Raw genomic sequence first — 17,710 nt, forward strand, 5'->3', positions numbered from 1 at the left:
TGGGGTCGTGGTATGTACTCAATAGTTTCGTACGGAGGTTAATAGGTACAAAACAACGGCCATTAGGTTTCTCTGGAGGAGCATTACTTTGTGCAGCCAGAATCTCCTCGCCTAGGGGTGAGGTGAGGTTAGTACGGATGGTTGCCAGTATATGGTCCGGAGGAATCACAGGAGTAGGGGTTATCTCCTCTCTAGATGGAGGGGTGAACTGTCGAGACAAGGCATCAGCCCGAATGTTTTTAGTACCGGGCAAGTAAGAAACCACATAATTGAATCGTGATAGGAAGAGAGCCCATCTAGCTTTCCGGGGGGAAAGCCGCTTAGCTTCGGAAAGATATGTAAGATTCTTGTGGTCTGTGAGGATGAGGATTGGCACTGAAGTACCCTCAAGAAGGTGCCTCCATTCTTTGAGAGCCAAAATTATGGCTAGAAGTTCTCTATCACCAATCTGGTAATTGCATTCCGCCGGGTTCAATTTCCTCGAGAAATACCCGCACGGATGCCTGGAGCTCTCAGGGTTAGGACGTTGAGACAGGAGGGCGCCTACTCCTGTCTCAGATGCATCGACTTCAAGAATGAATGGTAAGGCAGGGTTAGGGTGTGCCAGTATAGGAGCAGCAGCAAAGGCGACTTTGAGAGACTCAAAGGCAGTAATGGCTTCTTGTGACCAATGCTGTGGATCAGCATCTCTCCTGGTCATGTCCGTGAGAGGTTTAACCAAGGGAGAAAAGTTGCGTATGAACTTCCGATAATAATTGGTGAAGCCCAGAAAACGATGTATAGAGCGAAGACTCGTAGGTCGAGGCCATTTTAGTACAGCCGAAAGTTTCTCAGGATCCATAGAGAATCCAGCATCTGAGATAACATATCCCAAGAATGTGACCTGTTTGCAGTTAAACTCACATTTTTCCAATTTGCAGAACAGATTATTTTCTCTAAGTCTCTGTAGGACACGAGAAACGTCTGCGTGATGGTTCTCGAGAGATGTGGAATGGATCAGAATATCATCAAGATAAACCACCACACATTGCTGCAGCATATCTCGCAGGACGTCATTCATAAATTCTTGGAAAACCGCCGGAGCGTTGCAAAGACCAAAGGGCATTACTAGGTATTCGTAATGGCCGCTCCTGGTGTTAAATGCGGTTTTCCATTCGTGGTCCTCTTTTATCCGGACGAGATTATATGCCCCTCTCAGATCAAGTTTGGTGAAGACCGTTGCTCCCTTGAGGCGGTCAAATAACTCTGTGATTAATGGAATGGGGTAGGCATTCTTAATAGTAATGCGATTGAGACCCCTATAGTCGATACAGGGTCTCAACTCGCCATCTTTTTTTTTTACAAAGAAAAAGCCGGCCCCGGCAGGAGAAGATGACTTCCGAATAAAACCTTTAGACAGTGCATCGGTAACATACTCCTCCATGGCTCGATTTTCTGCTACAGACAGTGGGTAAATCCGGCCACGGGGAGGATTGGCACCAGGTTGGAGTTCGATACCACAGTCATACGGACGGTGTGGTGGCAGAACGCTGGCTTGACCTTTGTCGAATACATCTTGGAATTCTTGGTACTCAGCGGGTAAGGAAGAGGCAGAACATGCGCCCAAAACTTTGACCGGTTTCTGGAGACAGGAAAATGTGCATTGCTGGGACCATGATAATATCTCAGCTTTGCGCCAATCAATTGTGGGGTTATGCTTCTGTAACCAAGGGTATCCCAAAACAACCTGGTAATATGGAGAGGAAATGACCTGGAATTGGATCGTCTCATGATGTAGAGCCCCTACAGCCAGAGATATGGGCACGGTTTCTTGGGTCACGTGGGTTGGCTGTATTGGTCTGCCATCGATGGCTTCGAAGGCTAGTGGAAAGTTGCGAGACTGTAAGGGTATAGAGTGCTTTGATGCAAATGCACAATCTATAAACAAGCCTGCGGCCCCAGAATCAAGAAATGTCCGGGTTTTAATGGATGAATCAGGCCAGGAGAGGATAATAGGCACCAAGGGTTTGCGCACACATATCTCTGGGTCTGCAGAAAGACCACCCAAGATCTGCCCCTGACAGTATCTTGGGTGCGGGCCCTTTGCCGGACGAATCGGGCAAAACTTTAACACGTGACCGTGGTGTCCGCAGTATAGGCACAGACCCTCCCTCCTCCTAAAGGCTCTCTCCTCGACCGAGAGGCGTGAGAAGCCTAACCGCCTTGGCTCCACACAGACAGAGGACTCAGGACCAGGAGGCATGGGAGGTGAGGGAGGTTCGGGTGGGCAAGAAAAGCTCGGTGCCAAATCTACAAGAGGCCTCCGCAGGCGCTCCCTGGATGAGGATCTCTCTCGGAGTCTGATGTCAATGAGGGTGACAAATGATATCAGTTCCTCGAGATCTTTAGGTAATTCTCTGGCTGCAATCTCATTTTTAAACACATCGGAGAGACCCTGTCAAAGGCAGCCACGAGAGTCTCGTTGTTCCAGCCACCTTCTGCTGCCATGGTACGGAATTCACTGGCATACTCGACAATAGTTTTTGTGCCCTGAGCATTAGACATGAGTAGTTCGGCAGTAGGGGTGGAGCGAGCTGGAATATCAAAAACCCTTTTGAAGGATGCAACAAATTCAGGGTAATTGTAAATAATAGGCTTCTCTGCCTCCCAGAGAGGTTTTGCCCAAGTTAGGGCCTTTTCAGACAGCAAAGAAATCATGAAGTGAACTTTGTCACTGTCTGTAGGAAATGCCTGGGGCAGGATTTCAAGGTATCCTTTAACCTGATTTATAAATTCTCTGCACTGAGCTGGGTTGCCCCCAAAATACTGAGGGAGCGGGACAGACCCAGTCATTTCTCTAACCGCTACAGGTTTGGAGGCTACAACCGGTGCTAGAACAGGAAGTGAGGCAGAGGCGGCCGCAATCGCAGGCTGGCCGGGTACTGGATCCAGATGGACATACTGGTCCAAATGGTGGTTCTGCTGGTCCCACCAGGTAAGTAGGTTAGGTATAGGTGTCTTGCCTGTACCATCTGTATTCATGGCCCTTGCGTAATGTCAGGGACCAGGAACCAGACAGAGACGGAACTAGATGCAAACACACCTTTATTGGTAAATACAAATAAATAACAAAAGCAAAGTCCAGGAATCAAGCAGGGGTCAGTCACCAGAGCGGGTAGTCAGACAAGCCAGGGATCAGGAGCACGGAGAGCAGCGGAGTCATGAACAAGGCCGGAGTCAGGAACCAGGAACAAACAGGAAACACAGGAACAAGGAGACTTCTGGGAAACAGGAAACCACGCAAGGGCAAGGAGGTTCTGGGCTTAGCTGCTTAAATAGGCAGAGCTGATTAGCAGCAGGGTTGATTACTACTCACAGGTGAGTAACCGTGGCAACAAGCAGAAGGAGCTCATAGTAATTGCAGCTGAAAACTCAATCACTGAAACAGAAAGGGTTGCTGTTTAAAACAGCAAAGAAACCCTGACACTCGGCCAACATCACCCTACTCCCGAAGGAAGGGAAGGACCCAACACTGTGCCCCAGCTACCGCCCGATATCTGTGTTAAACACAGACCTCAAGCTCCTCGCAAGCATCCTCACGACCAGACTGGCGCCACTGCTCCCGGCGTCAATCCACCCAGACCAAACGGGATTCATCCCAGGCAGGGAAGTGAGGGACAACACCATCAGAGCCCTGAATATCATAGCCCACGCCAAGACGCTAAAGACGCCAGTACTACTCCTGTCTACAGACGCAGAAAAAGCATTTGACAGAGTACACTGGGACATGATGTTCGCAACACTGCGACAATTCGGCGTCGGGGCGAAGTTCCTCACCTGGGTGATGGCGCTCTACACTGACCCGTCAGCAAGGCTCAGGATCAATGGCGCACTATCGGACCCGTTCCACATCCTCAACGGAACCAGGCAAGGATGCCCGCTCTCACCCTTATTGTTTGCTATGACGCTGGAGCCCTTTCTTAATAAGATCAGACAAAACGCGGACATACAAGGAATGGGGATCGGAAACACGCACCACAAAATCATGGCGTACGCGGATGACCTGTTGTTTGTGGTCACGAACCCAGAGACCTCCCTCAGGGCAATACAGACAGAATTCGAACTATATGGCCGACTTTCGAATCTCCAAATCAATCACTCGAAGTCAGAGATCCTAAACCGGTCAACCACGCATTGAATACAACGATCCATAGACAACACCCATACCGCTGGTGCGACCACAGAATGAGGTACCTGGGGGTCTGGCTCACACCCAACCCAGCAGACCTATACGCCCAAAACTACCTCCCAATGCTGAGAAAAGCAACGGAGGAACCGCACAAATGGAGCTCCTATTACATATCATGGCTAGGACGGGTGAACGCGGTCAAGATGACGCTGCTTCCCAAGCTACTGTTCATATTCCAAACAGTCCCGATAACAGCTCCATCATCATTTTTCACTGCACTGAAAATGGAAGTCCGCAAATTTATATGGAAAGGCAGGTCTCCCCGGATAGCACACGCCCAACTAATCCTGCCCAAACTCCGTGGAGGATTGGCACTGCCGGACTTTGAGAAGTACCACCACGCGGCACACCTCACGAGAATCATCAGTTGGACGGTGGCAAGCTGCACGAAACTGTGGACCCAACTGGAATCAGACACGACCAACTGCGACCTCCGGACACTACCCTGGATCCCAAAAGCCACATACAAACACAAACACATCAACAACCCATTCGTGGCGGCTACCATGCAAGTCTGGCACAGACAGGGCACAAAACAGTACCTGACGACGGACCCCGGCCCACTCCTCCCCCTGAGAGGCAACCCAGACTTCCCGGCAGGGGACATGGGCCCAACTCCGCACCCAATAGGACACAAGCCAATCATCCGCATAAAGGACATCCTCCGGAACCCCTTCGACATCTGACCACTACACGAACTATTCCCAGACGGACCACTTCGCACACACACTCCAGAGAGCGCAAATGACACAATACGCCCGATCCATCCCCCAGAAACCATCCCTCCTGAGGGAACCAACCACGTTCGAACACCTCTGTTTGCAAGACCAAGAACCATCACGAGCCATATCACAGATTTACTTGACCCTAATCACGAGCAGATACCTACTGGCACCCCCATGCATCAGACAGTGGGAGGAGGACCTGGACGAGCCCATGACAGAGGCAGACTGGGACACGATCATCACCTTGATACAGAAGACACCGGGCTCAGCACGCCTACAGGAAAATTCTTACAAGATCCTCACTCGGTGGTACCTGACACCATCAATGCTCCACGCAAGGAACCCAGAGGTGCCAGACACCTGCTGGAGATGCAAGGAGGCAGTAGGCACATTCAAGCACATTTGGTGGTCGTGCCCCAAGATCCGTCCATACTGGGAGACGATTGGGAAGACTATACACAAAGTAACGGATGAATTACTGCCAGAGACCCCAGCCGCCTTCCTCCTACACAAAACCACCATGCCAACACAGGCATACGTCAGATCCATCATCCCCAGACTGCTCAACGCGGCCAAGGTGACCATCCCCATCTACTGGAAACAAACAGCTACGCCCCCACTGAAACGATGGGTAGCAGAAGTGGAAGCGACGCGAACATTCGAAGACGTGAAAGCCGTCACCACGCGACAAAGAGACCGCTACACACAACGCTGGTTCTACTGGCTACGCCACACCACATCCGACCCCTTCCAAAGCCGCCTTGCGGCAGACACCCCCGAGAGGAACGAGCAAGAAAGCGGCAGGCCAGAGCGGGGAGCCGAGAGACCCGGGGGCTGAGTGGAACGGGGCGGCGACGGGGGACTGGATAACAGGCCACCAACCCACAACCCCCTCACTTACCCTCCCAGGACACGGCCACACACACTCAGAGGCGGCTCTCTAATTAGGCGGCTTAGGCGTCCGCCTAAGGCCTCGCGCAGGCGGGGGCCTCGCGGTCGCCTAAACCGCCTGTTGGCAGAGTGTGTCAGGTCCTCGGTCACTGACCGAGGACCTGACACCAGGAGGGGGCCTGGCGGCTTGCCAGGTATGCCGCCGGGTGCGAGGCCTCTCCTGGCTGCCCGGCCACCATCGCAGACACTGGTCTGCAGCTCCGCAGTGTGCAGAGCTGCAGACCATGTGACTCGCGAGAATTGGCAATCAGAGCGTTGCCGCGGGTTACCACGGCAACGCTCTGAAATCTCGCGAGATTACACGGTCTGCAGCTCTGCGGAGCTGCAGACCGTGAGCAGTGGCCACCGGACCACCAGGGAGCCCACTGGACCACCAGGGAAAGGTAGGCTCTCCCTCCCCATCACCCCCCACCACCCTCAGGCTCACCCCCAGCTTCACCACCCACCACCCTCAGCCTCACCCACCATCACCCCCACCACCCTCAGCCTCACCCCCACTACCACCATCACCCCCACCACCCTCACCCCCACCACCATCACCACCCTCAGCCTCAACCACCACCATCACCCCCCACCACCATCACCCCCACCACCCTCAGCCTCACCCCCACCACTATCACCCCCACCACCCTCAGCCTCACCCCCCACCACCATCACCCCCCACCACCCTCAGCCTCACTCCCCACCACCACCACCACCACCCTCAGCTTCACCCCCACCACCATCACTCCCACCACCCTCAGCCTCACCCCCACCACCACCATCACCCCCCACCACCCTCAGCCTCACCCCCACCACCTTCACCCCCACCACCCTCAGCCTCACCCCCCACCACCACCCCCCACCACCCTCAGCCTCACTCCCCACCACCACCATCACCCCCCACCACCCTCAGCTTCAATCCCCACCACCATCACCCCCACCACCCTCAGCCTCACCACCATCACCCCACCACCCTCAGCCTCACCCCCACCACCCTCAGCCTCACCCCCACCCTCACCCACACCACCCTCAGCCTCACCCCCCCACCACAACCATCACCCCCCCACCACCCTCAGCTTCACCCCCCACCACCATCACCCCCACCACCCTCAGCCTCACCCCCCACCACCCTCAGCCTCACCCCCACTACCACCATCACCCCCACCACCCTCAGCCTCACCCCCCACCACCATCACCCACCATCACCACACTCAGCCTCACCAACATCACCCCCCACCACCCTCACCATCACCCCTCCCCACCATCACCCCTCCCCACTATCACCCCTCACCACCCTCACCCCCACCACCCTCAGCTTCACCCCCCCACCACCGTCACCATCACCCCCCACCACCCTCAGAAGTGGAAGCGACGCGAACATTCGAAGACGTGAAAGCCGTCACCATGCGACAAAGAGACCGCTACAGACAACGCTGGTTCTACTGGCTACGCCACACCACATCCGACCCCTTCCAAAGCCGCCTTGCGGCAGACACCCCCGAGAGGAACGAGCAAGAAAGCGGCAGGCCAGAGCGGGGAGCCGAGAGACCCGGGGGTTGAGTGGAACGGGGCAGCGACGGGGGACTGGATAACAGGCCACCAACCCACAACCCCCTCACTTACCCTCCCAGGACACGGCCACACACACACACTCGAAAAATTACCTCAGACACAAAAGATAGCCACATAACCAGGCGACGAGACAGGTGACACATAATACGACAATGAACAACCACACGCTGAGGGGACACGCGCAAGACATACCAACTACACACAACACAAATACCTGAGAACTTACCGAGGGGCTACAACGGCCAAACATGGACAGAACAGGACGGAACAACGCAGCACATATAACCCACGTTACCGCCTAGAACACAGGAGGTACGGGACACATAACCAAACCCACTAGAAAGTTTGGATGCACACGAGATAGCAACAGACCCGGCACAATACACGACAACAAGCAGGGAAATAAGACGGGACAGAGGGAAACACGACAGAGACACGCGGGAAAGACGCCGTCTGAACGATAACAATCCAGACGCCCGAAATGCACTAAGCATTCACACTACACACCCATACAACACTGAACCACACACAGCCCTAAGAACATGTTCAGCGCACGCTGCGCAGACAGACTCCTCTATAGATACCAGGAATACACACCTCACCCACCAAACGACACCCACACACAACTCAAACCAAACACAGCACACAAACTATGATCACTAACAAGGATGCAATAGACATGCCCGAACAGCCTCTGCGCAGGCACCCATAAGTCACCTCTGATGCTAGGTGAAATGAGCCTCGGTGCAGGCAATAAAACGCTATGATAGACGTATTGAGAAACACGCCTCTGCGCAGGCAACTAAACACTATGTTAGATGCAGGGTATGAAACGCCCCCGCGCAGACACCTGACTGCTTTGATTAATACAGCGAGGAACACACCTCCACACAGGCGATCGACTGCAATGTGTACAGGCGACCGTAAACCACATCCACGACATGACACGGATAATAATGTTCGCAACAAAATTACATTAGTCACAAATAACCACCCTTGGGATAGCTATGCGAAATGTCAAAAGCATGGCACTTTCATTATCCACCTAGGTAACGGAACTAAACGACACAAGCCTTTACATGCTCCTCAAGGTACCATTGCATTTTCACAAGGGCCAATTCAGAACCACCATATACTGTTGTTTGCAATACACAATTATTGTTTTTCTTCTAGACATGTATGTTGAAATGTTAATTCAGAATACTGTGGTTATGTGTTAGATTATTGCTTAGACAAAAGCACCCATGCAAAGTTTATGTACGATAAAATGACCTGATTAATTCGCCTCTGCACAGGTGATAATTTACATCTATTCTTCTATACTGATGCTTAAGCCTCTGCGCAGGCGACTGTTCGCTTTCATGAAACTCTGTTTGATGTAAGAATACCTGACATGATACCAATAAACATATTTAAAACAAAGCAACAACTGAGCAAGCTCCGAGTGATAATATCCATACATAGAAACATAGAATGTGACGGCAGATAAGAACCATTCGGCCCATCTAGTCTGCCCAGTTTTCTAAATACTTTCATTAGTCCCTGGCCTTATCTTATAGTTAGGAAAGCCGTATGCCTATCCCACGCATGCTTAAACTCCTTTATTGTGTTAACCTCTACCACTTCAGCTGGAAGGCTATTCCATGCATCCACTACCCTCTCAGTAAAGTAATACTTCCTGATATTATTTTTAAACCTTTGTCCCTCTAATTTAAGATTATGTCCTCTTGTTGTGGTAGTTTTTCTTCTTTTAAATATAGTCTCCTCCTTTACTGTGTTGATTCCCTTTATGTATTTTTCCCTCTTTCCAACTTATGTATCTATGGTGATTAGAGCCAGGGATTCAAGGTTAAACAGGAAACTGACCATGTGTGAGTTTGTGTTAGCCTATGACATTTATAGAGATGCGGTTTGTGCTGTTTATCCAAATAGAAGGGAAGAATTTGACCTGTACATGCACAAGCTGGTAGAGCTAGGTAACAAATATGGTGGTACAGCTTTTTACAACTACCACAGGTCATTTTCAGCCATAGTATCTGGGGCTATCTCCCAATTCGGGAATAGAACCAATTGGAGCAAACTGGATACTGAGATATTCTGCAGACTGTCACGGTTCTCACCGCGACATCCAGACAAGGTCACCTCAGAAGTGCCCGATGAGGGACTTGAACCTGGGTACTCTGCAATCCTGGATCTGCTCTCTTGCCTCTGAGCCACTATACAGCTCTGTACATGACAGCTAAATACACCAGAACGGATGTACGTCACGCCATTTCTGGGTTTCGAGTTCCCGGACTCACGGCCGACAGCTGTGAGACACACCTCTGTATCATACGCAATACGATTGGTCGCCCGGAAATCAACATGTCCAATTGGACGGACGGCGCCAATATTTAAATACCGCCCATCCAGGAAGCAGATTCATCCGACTGAAAAAGCCCCCTGGCGAAACGCATCTCGGACCCTCATGGAAGACCACTTCAGTGACTTTTATTTGGTATCTGTATATATATATAACAGTTTTTATTTTGTCTAATTGTTTTTTAACAATTTGTTACTTTTACCATATATATCTGGTAGTGGATCTTCAACTGCTTCCTGCATCTTCATAAAGAAGGGTAGTGCCTCCCTTAAAGGCACACAGGCGTATATACATAGAGCCTAGTATAACTTGCTCTATTCCAGGTGAGCACATTCATGTATTTTTAAATGTGATCACCCCTTTATCTATACGTATTTGCACCAGGATCTTTGTCTCTTTTTATCCACATATTTTGTGAGCTGCATATCTGAAGAAGGTTTGGTATTACCAAATATACCCCAGCTGTTGTGATTTGAGCCAATCCCCAGGCTCTTTACCATGTGAGTTGGATATACATATTTTTCCACTCCATCCAGATTCTACAAGCATACTGCACCATGATGTGTATTTTCTTGTTTTAGATTATATTACGCTGCTTACCCCCTAAGAGAAATATATGTTATCTAAATAGGGGTAAGATTTTTTTTTTTTTAGCACTCCACTGAGTGATCTTTGTGGTGGCAGTATGATCCACTAAGTTCACATTCTCTTTTCACATTATATATAGTAAGCCTCAATTGATCAATTTTTGTAATTTTGGAATAAACGATTAGCAGGGCTTAAAATTTTAACAATAAAACAATTTGTCCCAATAATCCATTCCATGAAAAAGGAACAATACACCAGAGGAAACCAATGAATTCCTCTCTTATTAACCATACAAAATGCATTTAGAACATTAAAACAATGGCAGGTAAGTAGCACCAAAAATATTTATGAAATAATGTGCACTAGAGAGAGAAGTGCATAGCATGCACCAAGCAAGCTGGACATTTTTTGTTGTATTTGTGTTTTATATTTTGTTCTATTTTTGTTTTCTGGGGTTAACGCTAAAGTGAACTCTCAAAGAATCTCCTGTTATTTTCTGTGCATTCGGTTTTCTAATATTTTGTAGCATGGAAGCAGTGGATTATTGAGTAGTGTCCTACACTACTCCAGGGCTTAAGGTCTACTTTCAACTGCAAGTCCAGATCATTCCTGAAATACTTACTAGGGGTGAATTTCTATTTGCCAGGGATGCATTTTTACTTGCTTGTCGTAAGTGTTGTAAGTGTGATATATATGAGCATGCATATGGCTCTTTACCACCTATCCATCTATAGTGAATTGCTTGAGAAATGCCAGTACCTAAGAATGCATTCTAGTTAATTTTATACCTTCATACTGTATCACCTTGTCCATAATTGATTTTAGTTAATTGATTTATGTCTAAAACCATCAACAAATGTTATTTACAACTAAAAAAATCTGACTGTATGCAACAGTAAATATATCCATCTTATTTGTAAACCATTACTCTGATGTGTGTCTAATGTATTTTGGTACCTGTATCTCTTGTCTCCTACTGGCAGAAAGTCAAGAAGCAGAGAATATTCGGAAGCTGGATCCATCCCCCAAAGGCGGACCTGGAATAGTGGAAACATTCTCCTAGACAGCAGGGTTTATCCGGGTGAGTGTCAGATTTTTTGAGAAAGAAAAACAACAATAATCTATATTTTCTACCAGTCATCTGTAGACATTTTCAGCATCTTAAACACCTTCTTAATGTATTTTATTTACATTTGTGATTTTTTTTAAATCACCTTCTTAGATGCAAATAGATTGAACAAAAAATGTTTCAGGTTCAATTACTATAGAGTAATTTAAAGTGAATTTAAAGTGAATGCAAAATTAATTAAACATTTTAGATCAAAATAGCTAAAGTGGAAACATGGATGTCTTTGGTAATATTTACAAATTAAATAGTTTGGCCTAAAATTCACTTTGCACACGTTGTCAAATATTTCTATTTAGTATACGGCCCCTATTCAAATAATTGTTCTCCTAAAATAAAAAAAATTATAATCAGGCCCGGACTGGCCATCGGGCAAACCGGGCAAATGCCCGGTGGGCCGCGATGGCCAAGGGCCGAGGCCAGGGAGATCTACCTGGTCTATGCAGGGCCGGCGCTATCCGAGCGCCGGCCCCGCTGTGTTCCATGAAGGGCCGGTGGGGAGATCAAGGATCTCCCTCACCGGCCCACATGCTGTCAAATGCGGCCGCCGGCGGGGAGAGAGGGAGGGAGCCAGCCAGTCTGGAGAAAGGACCCGGCGGAGCTCTAACTTGCAGCTCCGCCAGGTTTCTCTCGCGAGATCCGGGCCGTTGCCATGGCAACCGGCCGGGTCTCGCGAGAGTGAACTCTAGCCCCAAAGGGCTAGAGTTCACTTACCACGAGGACCACCAGGGATGGATGTCAGCAGCCCCCCCCCCCTTCCAGGCTACGGGTAAGAAGGGAAGGGGGGGGAGGGGGGGTATAATCAATTTATTTTTATAATAAAACTTTGAAAAAAAAATACATCAATATTGGCATTTACCTGCCTCCCCCAACACAGCACCCTAACACACATCACCCTCATACAGCACCCTAACACACATCACCCTCATACAGCACCCTAACACACATCACCCTCATACAGCACCTTAACACACATCACCCTCATACAGCACCCTAACACACATCACCCTCATACATCACCCTAACACACATCACCCTCATACATCACCTTAACACACATCACCCTCATACATCACCTTAACACACATCATCCTCATGCAGCACCCTAACACACATCACCCTCATACAGCACCCTAACACACACATCACCCTAACACACACAGTGCCCTAACACATCACCCTAACACACACAGCGCCCTAACACACAGCACCCTAACACAGCACGCTAATGCACACACCACCCTAACACACACAGCGCCCCAACACACAGCACCCTCACTCACACACACAGAACCTTCACACAGCACCCTAAAACACACACACACACATCACCCTCACACAGCATCCTAACACACACAGCACACACACACACACTGCACACCTCACACACACAAAGTAGCCCCAAACACGCTGCACCAAGCACACACACAAAGCAGCCCCCAAACACACTGCACCACGCACACACACACACAATACTACACACCAAACATATATGTATATATACTACAGAACCCCTCACACACATACTGCACCCCTAAACACATTAAATTCAAGACAAACACTAGATTCCTACCCAACTCTACAGATATACACACACTAGATGTCTATATACACTCTGAATCCTCTACACACGCACACACACTCACTAGATCTCCTATACACGCTCCTGAGTCCTTCAAACATACACTAGATCTCCTACACACAGACGCTGCACCACCTACACACACTACATTTCTGACATACACACTCTGGATCCCCCATGCACAAACTAGATTCTATTTAAGCAAACACATAGTGTCTCCATAAATGGGATACAGTGAGTATCCCAATTATGGAAACCACTGAGACAAGTTTCAAGCAAACACAACGCAAGCATGTTATTAAATTTGCTTGCACTGTGCAGAAAAAATACAGGGCCCTTTTCTCATGCCCTGGAAGAGCATTGAACCAACATGCTCACTGAGATGGGGCGTGCTTGTCATTGGGGATGACAAAACACACCCTATCTGGCCCCGCCCCCTTTTCAGTGGGCCACTGTGAACCAAAAATGCCCGGGCTGAATTTTTTTCCCAGTCCGGGCCTGATTATAATTGTCATGTATTTGGGGTAGTCTGGACTCCTAGTTTAACATCTATTGACTTTAGTGTCAAATCAGTCACCACATACAGTTGTACAGTTCTAATTACAAGCAAAGTGGGAAAACAAAAGAGGACTAAAATAACATTCTGGAAGATTTTTTCCCCCTCACCTTCCTGCCTTTGTAACAATCATCTCTGTCCCTAGATGGTTAAATGTCTCCCACAATCCTGCAGTCTCCAGACTGACACTCACACCACGCAAAGCAGGATTCTTCCCAGAAACATCATCTTTTGGCAGACGAGGAGCATCCAAAAGTGAAGATGACCATGTGGTTGGGTCAGGTGACATAAAACATCCTGATGCACCTAGGTATGAGGCTAGGGAGAAATATGAATATAGTCAGCTAAAGTATACAGCTGATAGTAAGTTATGAGATAGATAATGTAAAAATAAACTTCATTTAACCCCCGCACTTCATAATCACAGTTGAAGTTCACCAAACTGTGGATTGCAGAGACTTGTCATAGAAATTGCAGATTTTAGGACAATGAAGCATAGCTGGAAAACAGCTAATTGTTCCACATCAACTATTGTGAAATACAATTTTCAATACACCTGTCAGTTCTTCACAATTAATAGTTTAATAAATAATTTTATGTGCCTATGTAGTCAAATGCTCACATGCGCACAAAAAGATTGTCACTCAATAAAAATTACGAGTTTTTGTACATAATACATAGAGGTTGTTCTATATTTATTGATTATAGACTTTGGCCCGATTTAGTATTTTTGTATACTCTTTTCAAATGATCACAATTTGTTAGAAAAAACTTTACAAATTATGTATTTACAGAAGTCGCCATTAAGTCTATTGGAACGTGTTTTTCTTTTGTTTGTTTTTTTGTGATCATTTGCAAAGATTACCCAAAAATATTAAATAAAGGATTTGGTTATTTTTCTCTCTCATCTATTTTGATAAAATATTTTACATTTCCTTGTCTATTCCTATTCCATAATAAATAGTTGTCATTGTTTGCCTGATATGAATAAATACATTTACGGAACCTGGAAGTGTTCAGAGTTTGGGTATTTTAATATCAATATCCTTTAAAATTTCAGTTATAAACACATCTTTGCAAATTTGTTTAAATTTAAATGAGAAAAGAAAACAAAAGAATACTCATTAATACTCATTATAACAACTTATTCAACTGTTAAAAAACACACACACACACGCTACAATGTGAAAGTGTTATTTCAACCATAAGTACGTGTCTGTTAAGGTGGCATGCATCTCTGAAGGACAGTGACCCATATATATGTTCACATATAAAAAAAAAAGGCATTAAAAACATTTCACAGTGCTTAAAGTGATAAAGTCAATAAAGAAAACAAGGCAAAAGCAAAGATTCAGAATTGTCCCACTGATGTCAAATATGGGAACTAAATACCCTTTGGTGAAACAGTTCATAAAGATAAAAAAAAAACGGTAACTCTAAACAATCACTTTTATATAAGTTATATTACCCTCCAAGTAGAAATAAAGTGTTATTTTTGTTTTTTAAGCAAAGTTGCTAACGATTAAGGGTTTCATTATTACACTGGCAAAAAAACATTCAAATATTAAATTAAAACATACGCAATTTAGACATCATTTTCTGCTAGAGTGATTTAATGCATAATGCACTTACAAAAAAGGTGTACAATGTAGCAAAACTGAATAGAAAACCCTTTAGTGACTATTAGTAAATGTATCTATTTATTCACGTATGGTGATTATTATTTCTTTTTCCAATTTTGAAGGCAGAAACATTTGTAATTACAGTACAGGTTACTTCAAAGCTATGGCTCCAAAGCGCAAAATTCAACATTTTCCCCCATGTCTTGCTTAAAACTTTCAGAATTAGGAAATATGAAGAATAAAGCAACCAAAAAAGCATAATAAGCACACAAACTACTAGAAGTCCTGATGATTTTTCCATATTTAGATTTTCATATTAAAACATTTGTATTCAGTGTTATACTATAATACTGTGCACAAATGATTCATAAAGGAGATACACATGCAAATCAAATTGGAAAATTGACAGTTATATTTTACAGAGGCTCTGAGTGAAATTTTATCTTACCTGTGGGATGGGTGCGATGCATTTCTTGCTGTTAAAAATATTATATGAAAATATAGCACGGAATATCTATACTCTAAACTTCAAATTCCTTCTCTTTGCGTAGCCTTCTGCACTGCTCCGATACTTCTTTCTAGATCACACACTTTCTCTGTCCCTTCTAAATCTCAGTTAATCTCATGTCTTTTAGGTTCCTGGGCCTCAGGGGAATGAGTGTCATATAAGGAGTTTTTTCAGGATATTAGATATAGTTTGCAACTTAATGCCTCGCACTGAAATCGATGGCTTATAATGACACTATTTCTCTAGTGACAAAGCAATACTCAACACCTGCACATATCAAGTGCTTCAGGATAGAAAGGAGTATTGAGACAGGACCCACAAGCCAGAGAAAAAGTCCCCATGCACACTTTTACAGACTAGACACACTAGAGCTTCTCTGGCAGGTGCCTTCCATTTTGCCCTCAGCATTCTCTCATCCATCTTATGGGTGTCACTTTCAGTCACACTTAATAATAATTCCCAATAAGCCATCTCTGATGGGCCTTGATTAATGATTCCAACCCCTACTGTGAAATGGGAAGCAGAAGGGAGGCCAGTCAGCATCATTTTAGTTTACTGTTTCTATAAAAAAAAATAAAAAGAATTAGCAATAACAATATCTTCAATACTAATATCCACAATAATATCAAAGTATTTAACAAAAAAAACATACAATTGTCTATCTATCTATTTATTACTGGCATTTATAAAGCACCAACATATTCCGCAGCGCTGTACAATTGGGAAAGACAACACATTAAGAACAGACCAATACAAAAGGTAGAGGGCCCTGCCCGTGAGCTTACAATCTGTCTATCTATCATCACTGGTTGTTTTTGATTACAGTCCATGCAAAGGTTTTTTGGTTTTTTTTTTTTTTTACTCTGTTTAAAAAATGTAATTTAAAACAATTATGTTCTTTGCTAAGAGTACATGCAGAAGTCTAAAACAAAATGACTGTCTGTGCCTATGCAGTTAACTCACTCACTAAATACCAACTTCAAAGCTCACAAAATGTAATAGACTTTATTTTTAAAGAACACCTAATTTAGGGAAAAAAGGTATTCAAATCAACACAATATGCATAATAAACCATATGTAGATATAACTGTAATAATAAAGACACAGAGACATATATGTGGATGAAAAGGCCCATGGTCTTTAATTTAGTTTACAAACGCATTGTAACTATAACTTTAATTACTTTTAAAATAACTTGTTACCAAAAATCTCTGGTCTCAAAAACCACCCAGAGATTTAACTCATGAATCACCATAGTTCTGGCCAAAATAGCCAGAACTTAAACATATAAATGTTAAAACTGATGCATTAAAACCACAGACTTAATCTACCAACATCACTACCCCCATAATGCAACACAATAACACTCGACCAAAGTAACCAAGAACTACAACTTAGAAACAATTACTCAACCCCTCTGAGACCGCTAACACGAACTCAAAATAATAACTTTTATCATGTTACATTTTTGCCGTAACTTCTTTCCACAACTCTATAATAATTTTAGTTTTACCACTTATATGCCTATCTTTAACCCATATGTTGTGTACCAGGCAAATAAAGACTAATCTGCTTAATAAATTAGGATTTTGCTCAAAGGAATTGATTGCCCAAACAACTCCCAAATTGTCACAGTGAAAAATGATTTTTGTGTTTGCTTACTCAGCTCCCCAGAATCCCAGTGCTACAATTATCGTGAATAGTACTAAAAGAGTTATCATTCTGGTCCATCCCTTCTCAACCCATATCTGACGCCATTCTGTAACTATCCATTTACCTTGGAAATAAATACCGAAACCTTGTGAGCCAGCTGCATCAGTAAAAATATCCAGTTCTTGATTTGATACAAATTCGCTTAGCGACAAAGTAGACCGATAAAGTCACTCAAAAATACATTCCAAATATATA

General features: G+C 45.6%; 1 protein-coding gene across 1 annotated transcript in view; it reads right to left on the bottom strand.

Annotated features, from left to right (window-relative positions):
* Positions 1–15,764, bottom strand: part of LOC134574785 (T-box transcription factor TBX1-like) — a 129,014-nt gene extending 113,250 nt beyond the window's left edge. The window contains exons 1-3 of the mRNA XM_063433863.1: positions 15,743–15,764; positions 13,783–13,990; positions 11,366–11,467 (exon numbers count right to left, since the gene is read on the bottom strand). Of these exons, the coding sequence (XP_063289933.1) occupies positions 11,366–11,467; positions 13,783–13,990; positions 15,743–15,764 (332 nt within the window). The remainder of the gene's footprint in view (positions 1–11,365; positions 11,468–13,782; positions 13,991–15,742) is intronic.
* Positions 15,765–17,710: the final 1,946 nt, after the last annotated feature.

The sequence above is a fragment of the Pelobates fuscus genome, chromosome 10 (genome assembly GCF_036172605.1).
Source record: "Pelobates fuscus isolate aPelFus1 chromosome 10, aPelFus1.pri, whole genome shotgun sequence".
Taxonomy (NCBI): domain Eukaryota; kingdom Metazoa; phylum Chordata; class Amphibia; order Anura; family Pelobatidae; genus Pelobates; species Pelobates fuscus.